At 41.1% G+C, this 12,577-nt stretch overlaps 1 protein-coding gene across 29 annotated transcripts in view; it reads left to right on the top strand.

Moving 5' to 3' along the window:
- Positions 1-12,577, top strand: part of LOC135250787 (abl interactor 2-like) — a 30,797-nt gene that overhangs the window by 349 nt on the left and 17,871 nt on the right. For 16 of the 29 annotated variants that reach the window (XM_064327474.1, XM_064327467.1, XM_064327498.1 and 13 more), the window contains exons 2-5: positions 7,177-7,344; positions 7,670-7,846; positions 10,087-10,104; positions 11,908-12,005. In XM_064327474.1, coding sequence (XP_064183544.1) covers positions 7,177-7,344; positions 7,670-7,846; positions 10,087-10,104; positions 11,908-12,005 — 461 coding nt within the window. The remainder of the gene's footprint in view (positions 1-7,176; positions 7,345-7,669; positions 7,847-10,086; positions 10,105-11,907; positions 12,006-12,577) is intronic. The other 13 variants (XM_064327476.1, XM_064327475.1, XM_064327470.1 and 10 more) reach the window with 1 other exon arrangement.

The following is a 12,577-nucleotide window of genomic DNA, read 5'->3' as shown; positions in this document are numbered from 1 at the left end:
CTTTGGTGTTGTTGATGTTTAGATGTGCTGTTCGTGTCGTTGATGCTCTTGGTCGATTGCTTTCACGCGTGCTCCTGGCCAAACGGCCTCGGTAACGTTACGTGGCCAGTTGTCTAGTTGGTTGTGAAACGACAGAGCAGTATCTTCACTTGTTTCCAGTTTAACGTAACGCGTTAATTAAGATGGCTATGTTGACAACTACCTTGTAAAGATGTAGTGCCTTGCAGTGTGATTGTTTGACATTTGCAGAGCAGTTGTAATTGTATTTGATAATATATACTATGTCAAAGGCTGAATGTGGGCAAAGTTTCGGGTCAAAACGACGTACAAATGATTTATTAGACATTCCTAATGATGACAAAAATAGTCGCCATATTGGATTTTGCAGCCGAAGCACTGGATCCGTCAGTACCAATAGGTACTAGAAATAAGAGACTTGAGATGCATTACAAAGCTCAAAAAGCGGAATTTTGTTCCAACAGTTCATTAAAAAGTTATGACCTTTTTTCCAGTTTACCTTCGGCTGAGGACATAACACACGTATAAATAATATAAAACTAGCGTTCATCAAAATAGCAGGGTGGTTTATAGGCTACACGTGTCATTTGACCCCCGTATTATCTTAGGTGTGTAAAAACAGTTTAGGGTGCATGTGCACCTTAGTGCTTGGTCCCCTTGTAATAAGCCATGAAGCGGAAATTAGAGACGTCAATATCGACAGTTCTGAAAACTTGCACCTTGCTCACTGTCTTACTGATTCTGCTACCCAGACTCATGCCCTTACAAGGAAATTGTATATATTTTTTGGCATTCTGGCATGAACATCCACTTTTTAAAAATGCTTAGGTTCACTCGTCCTCTTGGATGCAAGTAGCACAAGCTCGTATGGGCCTAATCGTACGTAGTTACCGTCATGACATTTCGACTCCCATTCATTTCTTTTGACTTACGTCTTGTATTTTCAACATTCAAGACGTAAAGGTAAGTATTTCAGTTCTTTTGTATAAAGGAAATCAGAATAAATATGAATTGTGCAAGAAATTGCTTTGATTTAACATCAGATACAATACATTACTAAACCTCTATCAGCACTGTGATGTGACGTCATTATAAACAGAATTGTAATGGGAAATTCCAGCGTGCCAAGAGTTTAGCTCTGGTCCCCTTATTTGGCTAGCTTTTTTTAAGGCACAACATTACACACTTAGGAGATGTAGGTGCAAGTGCAAGGGGTCTGTTATATTCGGATATTATCAGATGTGAAGTTTTGAGGATGCAAAGGCCAGATTAGCATAAGATCATCCAAATTTATAATGAGCATTTTTAAAACTGAATTTTCCACGAGAAATGGCCTCAGCACCCCTGTGCTTTAATGTACATATTCCTTACTCATCTGTAAAGACTACCAAGTAGCCATTGAGAAATAAATGATCATTGATCGTCCAAAATGGCCTACTTTTACTGAGCCATTCTTTTCAGATGTTCGTATCATTGGGAAAAATGGGGATAAGAATCTCATTCTTTCTTAAGATTACAAGGGCAAACAAAAATAATTTATTCACACATTAATAACAAGTCATCTATTCAAAATAACAGCTATAAGTGTATGCTGATGATAAATCTTCAACAGAATAAAATCACATGTGGGTTTTTTTTTTCAGCCAAACTTTTATCATTTCATGGAGATATGTACACAGCTAATTTGTGGAAATGGATTTCACCCTTGCATAAATCCTGCATGTTAAAATGATAAATGAAGTTTCATACTGTTACAATGTCTACTTGAATGTAATGTAGTATTTGGCCAGCAGAGCTCACTGTTCTGGTTCAGGGATCCAATAGGAAAACCACACTGTTGCATCTACTGTCATTTTAAAAACACACACAACTTTTTAATATATAATTGTTTTGGGATGTGCAAGATTATTTTTCCTATCGTTTGTAGTCTTGAAATGTCGCCCCTTGCCTCTATTCAAAGATTGTATTGCATAAAGGTATGGTCCATAATCAGGATTAAGGATAAATAGATTTTATCCATCAATGAATTCCATAAGAATGATAACCCCATGCGCATATTATCAACATTATATCATGTTTTATGATTGTTCCCACAAATGACTTTCCATTCTTAAAAATTTTTATGATCAGATTATCATACGTACTGCATTCATACTTGGGACAAAATTGTGCTCATTTTGTTTTTTTGCATTCTTTATAGTTACATAAATATAAATAAATTCAGACTTATTTAATTCATATCCTTACATACAATCTTATAAACGTGGTAACCCACAAACTGACCGCCATTTTGGAAAATCTTTAGACTCCTGTACCTTGTTAACTATGCATGATACCACATCTAAAACTATGTTTTATTCATTTTAATACACAACAGCTGCCTGAAGGAAGTATGAGGTAAATTGGAAACATATGCTCGCGAAATGCCGAAATCCTGGTTTAATTTTGATGGAGAGACCAAACTAATTTTCACTTGTTTATTTCTATTTAAATGAGGAAATTCCAGTCATATTTTATGGCTTGTCCCATTACTGCAATATCCTCAGTTGATTTGGGATAGCAGAGATGAGCATTAGCTCTCTGCTGAATGTGAGCCATCCGCTGCCACTTCTTTTCACTCCAGCTGAGCTGTGTAGTCATTGCATCAGTGGACTGTAGCTCATGCACAGCCGGTGTAGTCAGACTTTATGCTTTCAGTCAACCGGAGAGATTGCTGGTCTGCTTTGAGACGGGGACATTCCTGACAACTACGTCCCTCCCTCCCTTTGTTGGTAATGCTGCTGCCAATTAGCCTAGGTGCCAGTTAGCCTCAGTGCTGCCCAGTGTCACAGTATCTCCTGCAGTTCAAAAGTCATGCTGGCTGGGTACGGAGGGACAGATAGGTATGATTTTGCCAGAGGAACAAGCAGTGGGTACTTTGCTGTATTTGTCTCTGTGTAGATTAGGGGACTGCTGTTGAGAGGAATGCACCTCCATCTCCCTTTGGATACCTGTCTTAAGTCTGTAGCTCAGTAATGGTGAAGGAACTGTGCTGTCTGTCTTCTTCTGTGGAGGAGAAACCATCTGTTCAGTTGCCTCCTCCACTGCTGCTCCCTGTGAAGTTGTTGGGCTCCTGCTGGTTCCACACTCCTGTTCTCTCTCCCCCCCCCCCCCCTTTTATTAAGAATCTGTGTGCGGGAGAGTCTACTCCTCCCACATGCTCATGTACCTTGATGTTCTGTGATGTCTTTATACGTTTAGGCAGGATACCACTGCAGAGTGGGTAGTGAGATCACACTGTAAACCGCATTCTGGGTTTACAGAACAGCCACCTCCTCTCATGCATCCACAGGACTGGAGCATCTCTCAGCAAAATATCAGGATGTACAAAGGCACTTTTGCAAAGCAAGGTTTTTGAGCAGTTCACTAAATGTTACGTGGATGCACCTGATATTCTAGATGTGCTTTTAATACAAGAAAAGGACAGAAATGAAACAAAAAAAAATACTAATATAATAAATAGAATGAAAGAAAATGACAAACATAATATTCCATCTCTCATATGTCATAGGAACTGTTCCATGAATCATCATATCCATGACCAGCTTGTAGTTACTGATGTAGTGCTCTGCGGTTGGATGGAAAAGACGGTGCTATTCGCAGCACCTGGCTTAATACGCAGCTCACGTGGGGTGCCTTTTGATGCCTCCGAGCTTGTAAATGAAGTGTGTGGTGTGTGTGTGTGTGTGTGTGTGTGCGAGTGCGTGTGCATGTGTGCATGTATGCATGTGTGTGTGAGTGTGTGTGCGTGTGAAATGCTTCATGTGCAGCCCCAGCGTACTCCCAGGGACGGCACTGTCCATGTTGTGGACGGAGTGTAGCACAGTGGGTAAGGAACTGGGCTTGTAACCGATCCAGGTTCATTCGTGGACACTGCCGTTGTACCTGACAAGGACTTACGAATTGTGATAATACCACTGTATACATGGATCAATGTAAATGCTATGTAAGTTTGTATCGCTCTGGAAAGACCTGTATGCCTGTAATGTAATGTAATGTAATGTAAATGTTGTGCGTGTAGGCCCTCGATCTTTCACAGCGGATCTCAGTACTTCATTTTTGCACCTGAGGTCTCGCCTGAAGCGTGTTGTTCCAGGCTGGTGTGAAGATAGCCGTGATTGTGATGTAGCCGTCCGTTCCTCGAGTGGACAAACCACCTGTGGCCATTGAGTTCTGCCCCACTAATGGCAGCAACAGCGTCCTCCTGAGCATCAGCGTAAGGTCCCTCTGAGCTGCGAACAGACAGCCATATTGTTGTGTCTTTGTTTTTTGATGGCAGTGAAGGGCCTCTTGTCATTACCCATATGCGTTCTGTCAATTTTTTTGTGCTCACGGGGATGGAAATTTGTTGCAGAGAGAGAGAGACTGATGCCGTGTCATTTGCGAATTTTAACTCGGGCTAATTTTTGGCGGCCGATTTGGCAGCGGTCGCACGCCTGTGTCACATCAGCTTATGGAAATCCTGTCCACTCCTGCCGCAGACAGTTCCTTCATTTGTCTTGACGCGGCTGAACCGGCCCCGCCGGTCTGAATTTGTTTCCCGCGTCCCTCGTTTTGCACGGTTCTGTCCCTGCCGATGAGGTGTTCTGAGGGCTTAAACTGGGGGACGTTCAGAGCCTCCGCGGTCTGGTTCATTGTAAGGCTGTCACACTATTCATTGTTTTTCAACAAAGACATTCTATTCACTTTTAAACTGTTGAGCAGGTGCTTGATTTAGCTATGTGCCCTTGTTTGCCTAAACATTTTACATGAGGGTGCAAGATGTTGGGCAGGATGCACGGATTCAAATCTAAAATGGAATGCGTTATGCTATAAAGAAAAGGAAGAATGAATTCATGGTGTTAATAGTTCTACAAGAGCTCCCTTATTGTGCAATTGCAGTTCAATGAATGGGTGAATAGCTGAGGATCGAGGCATGATTTGCATGTCTTGCTGCCAGAAGCTTCGGGAGGTTTTTGGGGAAACTCCGGTGCCTTGTTTTCATTTTTAGTCACATGTTGTACAGAAGGAAGGAAAGGGGTGAGGAGTGATAGTGAGCTTTCTGTCTTTATTTTCAGGGAACGGAGCCAGTTCCTTTGGCTCCATTCACCAAAAAGGTGAATTAATTTGCTTCATTCACGTATTTCCAATTTGCCGTTTATGAGTGATCAGCCTCTGGCTCAGTCATTCAGTACAGAAATATTCAATGAACAGGCTTATGCACTAAGCTGTAGAGCTCTTGCTCTGGTGCTCACTAGCTTAATTAAATTGTAACCTGTTATTTAAACTTCAGTATATTTGATTTTTTAAATTGGGGAGCGGACATTATTATTATTATTATTAGTATTTTGCTGTGTTCAGACAGAGAGTGTAAACGATAGAGAAGTGACCACAGCTCATCGCAGTGGATAAAACCCCTGCCCATGCAAGGAGGACTCGTACAGGGCTCCAGATTGGCTGTCCTACGGACTGCGCCACACATCTCACCGTATTTTTAAATATTTTCAAAATAATCTAAAAAAAATTTTTTTTATGTCAACATTTTCTATGAAAGCAATCCTGGATTGTTGGTGACTCCAATTTATTTAGGCTATACCTGCCCAAGCTCCTAACTTGACCCACAGAGCTCAACTAGTGAGGTAGCCAGCTATCATGGAAGCAATGCTTACCATTGATGCAGACATACATCGATCAGCCACAACATTAAAACCACCTGCCTAATATTGTGTAGGTCCCCCTCCGCCAAAACAGCTCTGACCCGTCGAGAGTTTTAAAAATCATGTGGAAATAATTCACCCTCTAACAATATCTTAGCTTTTTATAGCCCTGTAGCAACTAATAATGTAATAAACTACCAATAGTGTAATAACTCCCAATAATGTAATCCATCCAATTTTTTATGTAATAAAAACCAATAATGTAATTAGTAGTAGCAGTAGTAGTAATAGTAGTAATAATAGCGTACTTTATTGATCCCTGGGGGGACTTTGCACTGTTGCATCATCAAAGACAACAAAGTAACACAATCAGATACAAATTTACAGTAGATACAAAATATCAGATACAAATATACAGTACATACAAATATATAGGCCTACATAAATCCAAATATACCAGAGGACACCTTCAGAACTGAAGTCCATGCCTCAACGGGTCAGAGCTGTTTTGGCGGCACGAGGGGGACCTACACAATATTAGGTAGGTGGTTTTAATGTTGTGGCTGATCGGTGTATAGGATCAGTGTCGTAATTTGATATTTGGTCTACTGTATGCATATAGTCAAGAGTTCAACAAAATTTTCTTGGCCCTCAGATTTAAAATGATGCAAACCACACATTTTTCACTTCCTATTTATAGAGTAATATTTGCAACAGTAGAATGTGATGAATGCTGAAAGACATAATGGCTGTTGTTTTTCACATTTACAGTGAACCGTCCATATGCTTGTCTGGAATGTATTTGAATTTTTGATGCATATTAACATGCATTTTTTCATGATTATCCCAATGATCAAAGGGTCAACAGTGTGGTAGATATAAGCTAGCAGACGGGTTTCAGAGAGTTTTTCATCTGGGCATCATTATTACTCTCCAACAGTGACGTTTTGTTGTTTCAAGTTGTTATTTTGCTTGTTCTTTTGTGTCTTCTGGCTCATTTTGTTCATTTAAATCTCAGCTTATTTTGTTTGTTTGAGTCTTCAGACTCCTTAGACTTAACCAATTGTAACAGTCCCAGTAAAATCCTTACCTGAACCTGAGTAACCACTTGGACTCATTTCGTTCTTTTGACTTCTATGATTTCAGATCCATGAGCTGCAGCTTATTTATATTGATGGGGACTTACTTATAGCTCTCCATATAACAGAACGTATCAAGTGTGCATTGCCTTTGTGTACGTCACTCAAATCATTCAAGCAAGTGGACAAAGAGCATTGTTTGGTGACGTAAAAATAGTTATATCCATAACAGTAAATAGGCAAGTGAATGGATCTTTTGCGAGAATCGAAGACTCGTTTGATAAAACGATTCATAAATGACCCATCACTTGGAAAGAGATTGAGTACCAATTCCAAACCAGCCTTATGTTTGTCCTTCTAACTGATGTTTCTGTCCCCCCGCCCCCCCACTTTGTCTTCCACAGTCGGTGGACAAGCACAACGCCCTCGAAGAAACCAAAAACTACACCACTCAGTCCCTGGCCAGCGTAGCCTACCTGATCAACACCTTGGCCAACAATGTCCTGCAGATGCTGGACATTCAGGCCTCCCAGCTTCGGCGCATGGAGTCCTCCATCAACCACATTTCACAGGTGAGCAGCCGACACGTCTGAATCACCCGTACCTGCCCGGTTCAGCCCTGCACGCATGGACTAAGCGCAGCTGATTCAAAAGCATCAACTCATCTTCTGTTGCTACCCTGTTTCGATGCATTTGAGACAGTGTTACTCTTGTAGTATTGACCATTATGAGGTCACTGGAATTTCTCTGTAATACCTGCAATTTCTGTAGTAGGCATTATTGTTTGTTGTATCCTTGAGCATGTTTGCTGGACTCTGTTGAAACATACTCTTACTCCAAGGTGCTCACCCCTCTTGCTTCCCCCCTTACCCATTCACCCCAATCTCTGATTCTCAGACGGTGGACATTCACAAAGAGAAGGTGGCCAGGCGGGAGATTGGCATCTTGACCACCAATAAGAACACCTCCCGCACGCACAAGATCATTGCTCCAGCCAATCCAGAGAGGCCGGTCCGCTACATTCGCAAGCCGGTCGACTACAACGTGCTGGATGACATTGGTCACGGGGTTAAGGTGAGTGACTGGCAGTATGCCTGGAAGGAACAGTACCGAGACTGTGTGCATAGACGGGTCTGTGTTGGGATGGCGAGGGGGACACAGATTCAGTTTTGGGTAAAATGCAAGGCAGGGTGTACCTCAGAGAAAGGAGGACTACTTTTGTGCTTGTGTGCATTATTGTTGTTAATGCTTGCTATTTATACAGTCATAATTTACAGTAATTTTCAAATTACTGTTTGAATATTTAAAATAATAATGTTCTAAACCTAAAAAACATTCAAAGTATTCATAATTTGACATTAAAATGTATGTTTTTTCTTTCATATATCTTTCAACTTGTTCTTAAACCCTCTTCAAATGTCTTCCCCCATTTTCTTAAACTTTTAATGGTGTTATTTCCTTCACATCTAAAGGTTACATTTAAGGAGTTTTATTTACTGTAAGGTGCCATGGAGAAACTATTGTATGGTGAACATCCAGCTGCTTGAACTGGACATCCCTAATAGGGCAAGAAGGTTCTTTCTGGTTCTAGTTAAGTGCTAACAGTTATAGTGGTACAGTGCCGTGAAGAAGTATTTTCCTCCTTCATGATTCATTATATTATTTTGTATTTGTGCCATTAAATGGATTCAGTTATTCAGACAAAATATTATTTTAGACATTATTGCATATTTGTCACACTAAATGGTTTCAGATCTTCATAATAAAAATTATTTAGATAAAGGGAAACTGAGTAAATGCAAAAAATATTTGAAAATATTTTCATTTATTTAATTTAAAAAAGTTATCAAACACACTTGAAAAAGTTATTACCCCACTGGTAACTTAGTCAACCAAATAACCAAATTTAATTGATAATTAAATTCAGCTGTTTGAACACAGCCAGACTTGAGTGCAGCCAGCCCTGTTGAATGTAAGCCTTACTCATATTGATCCTTACCATCAGAGTGACATTCTCTTATAGGATGCTGTCAGAGGAGAGTAATTGGACCTAATACTACTGTAAATGCTCTAATGATCGGCAAATGCTCCAGGGACTACACATACCAAACTGTGTTTCTGTAGGACTGATGGTTCATGAGGATTAAACAATTAAGTATCTTATGAAACATGCACAATTATGGAGAACCCACTGATCTTGGCAAAACCCACTGGCAAAAATGGTTCCCTCTGTTGCAAGTTGGAGGCCCCTGCAATATACTAATGATTTTTTACTGAACATAATGAATTCAGGACACAACTGAAATTCAGTTCAGTGTTATAGCACCACCAAGTGTCTAATCAGTGCCATATGCCTCCCATAGGACACTGGAATAAGCCCCTACTTTCATGAGAAGCGTCATGTAAAAAGGAAACTTTCTAGGATTTTTTACTTGAAAAGGGCCACCCAGTGATGACGAATACATAATTACATGCGGCCCAGTTTTGTGGGTCATGAGTGTGTGCTGAATGTCTGTTTCACAAAAAAAAGGATTGGAGCATTTTCTTTATCTTGTTGCACAAATGTAAATGACAGATCGTCTCATGGTGGTTGTGAGTTAAGCCATAAGTATTCTCGTGTATTGGTTTAGTACTCCCGCCTTTATCCTGCACTAATCCTGTTAGCAACGTGCTACAGTCCTTGCAAGCGCCTTGTGTTGTCTTGAGAACTGGAACTTCCATAGCCAATAAGGTTGGTAGAGAGCCAAAAACAAACACAGATACCCAGCTGTAATCCAAATGCGTATGAATAAATGTAATTAGGTTATTTTGATCTATGAAGTCTCCTTGTGAAACCGCATCCCTTTTTCTCCAGGCAAAATTAGAATTAAAATTTGTGAAATTTGCATAAGACTTTGTATTTGTGTGTAGGAGACAGCAGCTGTGTGTCTTAGACTGCTGCATTTCTGGAACCAGCAACCTCATAGTGTTAGCGTATCGCTACTAAAGTACCACGCATCTCTGAAAAGCTATTACAGCATTTTCTGAGCCTCAGCGTGTAGTTAGCAGTCATGTCGAGTACAGCACTGTCACTAACATACTAACATATAGCATGCTAGTTATATTATCTATTTATGTGGGGTGGAAGCCATTTGCAGACTTTTCAGCATCTGAATTGGCTTAATTCTTCTTAACCTGTACATTTAGATGGCTTATTGAACGTACGTTTATTGAAAATGATTTATACTGTCATGATGATTATCTTTCTAAAATATTTGTTGTCTACTAATGCTGTTTTTCTTTGCCTCCTTTGCTTACTTCTTTTTTGTGTTAAGTGGTTACTTAGGTTCAAGGTAAGGAATTTACTGGGACTGTTATAATTGGTTCAGTCTGAATATAATACGTAATGATATCTTTTCATGCGTTTTTCAGTCAGTCAGCGGTTGAAGCATGTTCAGAAAAGATGTTCAATAGCAACCATACTCCTTGTTTTGATTTTCACAGATCAGTGGGTGCAATATTTCAGCCTACACTAAAGCCTTGCAAGATTGTTGTCTAGTTGGACCCACTAAGATTGTAACAAGGCCTGTTCCACAAATATCAGTCTATGCATACTTGGTAGGTCCAAACAAACTCTTCTGCTGGATTAAATTCATTTGTTTAAACGAGGCTAAAATGGATTTCATGCTCCAAGTGCTTTTGTAAATTGGCTGACATGGTGAAGTACAGTGTTGATTTTCTTTAATACAAAAGCTGAGTTTGGTACTTTTGCTTCAAATTTTAGGAATGTCAAGAAACCTGGTAATCCCTACAATATCCTGAGCAGTGCACCAAAAGATATCATTCAGCTTTCCTCCCCCATCATGCTACTGTATATTCTATGTATCCTGTGTTTGTACTGTGCTCCCCTTTTTGGTTTACCTTAGAAGAAAATTATTTGAATTTTTCAGTGCGCGTCTGCATGCTCGTGCACGCCATGCATGCATGCATGTGTGTGTGTGTGTGTGTGTGCTTGTGCCTGTCTGTGTGTTTCCGTGCGTAAACAGAATCTAAATGTTCCTGCTGTGGTCGGTCGCAGCTTTCTTAGTGTGGAGGAATTTTTTTCCTTGTTACCGTCACTCATAATTGTGTTTGCTAAATGAACAGCTGGAGGCCTGAGTACTTTGTGACCTCACAGCTGCAGCAACACGGCGAGAGAGGCGATGATTGACAGGGAGTATTTAATGAGGGATGGGGGGTGGTAGAGAGATGGAGAGGCAGAGGTGGAGAATAGGGATGGGTGGGTATAGGATGGAGGGATGAAGAGGGACAGCAGAGAGGAAGGTGTCGATGTGTGGGGTATAGGAGAGAAAGGCAGAGAAATGGAGAGATTGAGATGAAGCGATTGCGGGAGACGGTCGTAAAATGGAGGGAGCGGAGAGAAACAGCTGACGTGCAATTTTGCGTAGGAAGTGTGACTTCTGTGAAGAAAAGTGACTGCTACAATGGTGGAGGCACAGCATGTAAGGAAGCACATCGAGCAAGCAGGCAAAATGGAGACCAATCGTCTCAAATGCTGGTTGGAATCTAAGAAACTATTGGTCTGGGTACTGGACCAGACCTTTTTCCTGTAAGTACAGAACCATAGGCTTATGTGACTTTTTCCGGGTGACACATGGCACCGGTCACTTCCTGTCACAGTGTAAGGACTGATGTTTAGTAGAGGAGAGTAACTCAAAAGCTGTTTCTGAAATGGTCCACCAGTTCCCTATGTAGTGGACTGAGTAAGGTAGGCCGATTTCTAGGAAACTGCTGCCACCCTAGTAACTAACCTAGTAGGGCCTAGTTAGTCCACTACATAGGGAACTAGTGGACCATTCACAGCCAAAAGCTGAAGCTGACTGAACCGAGTGGCAGGAAGAACGTGTGTGGGGTATTGTATTTGATAGGGGCTCAGCCAGGGAGCTTTTTACTCTTGGTGTTATGGTTGTGTGTCTGCTTGTCCTTATAGTTTTGTTCCTCCATCAGGGGGTACACCTTGGTTTTTGTTTTCCACGTGCTCCCCATCACATGAAAAAACCATTAATGTAAAAACCCTCCCGCTTCCTGGTCAGCCCTGCTTGCTCTGCCCATTTCGCACGCTGCGTTTGACTCCGCCCACCTGCTGTCTCCTATAGGTCAGCGCGCAGAACATGAAGATGGGCGGTCTTCCCCGCACCACCCCGCCCACCCAGAAGCCCCCGAGCCCTCCTGTGTCGGGGAAGGGAACCATTGGGTATGTAAGGGGGCCGGTATCGTGGCCCGATCGTGTTTGTATGCGTGCCTGTGCGCAGTGTTAGCGAATGTGAGCGGGGAGACCAGGGAGGTGAGCATGAATAATGCGAGACATGGATTTCGATGTTTGTGTGTGCCCCGTTCTTTAATTTGATTTCAAATCCGAGTCACTGCTGTCAGGGCTGTCGACCAACCCAAAAAAAATTTAAATAGCATATTGCATTACAAAACTGATTTGATTATATTTGCATATTTATTGCTAAATTTGCATATTTATTGAATCTGCCATAAAATGTATAGGATGTGTTTAGGCGCCTCTGCTTATGCGTGCTATTTCCACAAGGGGGTGCTAGAAGGACGCGAAGGCAAAGGTAGCTCCAGTTCAATGTTTTACAGAAATTGTTGATGGATAGCAGCAAAACTGAAAGCAGGCTTGGTTAACCCTTATTTACTGTAGGTAAATTGACTGAGAACATTATCATTTGTAAGGGTGACCTGAAAACAAAAATTTATCAACTATCACGTCTTACCGTAAAAACACTCTAGATCATTTGTAATAATTCAACCTTTATT

The sequence above is a fragment of the Anguilla rostrata genome, chromosome 3 (assembly GCF_018555375.3).
Source record: "Anguilla rostrata isolate EN2019 chromosome 3, ASM1855537v3, whole genome shotgun sequence".
NCBI classification, from domain to species: Eukaryota; Metazoa; Chordata; class Actinopteri; order Anguilliformes; family Anguillidae; genus Anguilla; species Anguilla rostrata.
The sequence above is the reverse complement of the archived record's forward strand: the minus strand, read 5'-3'. Positions and strand labels throughout refer to the sequence as shown.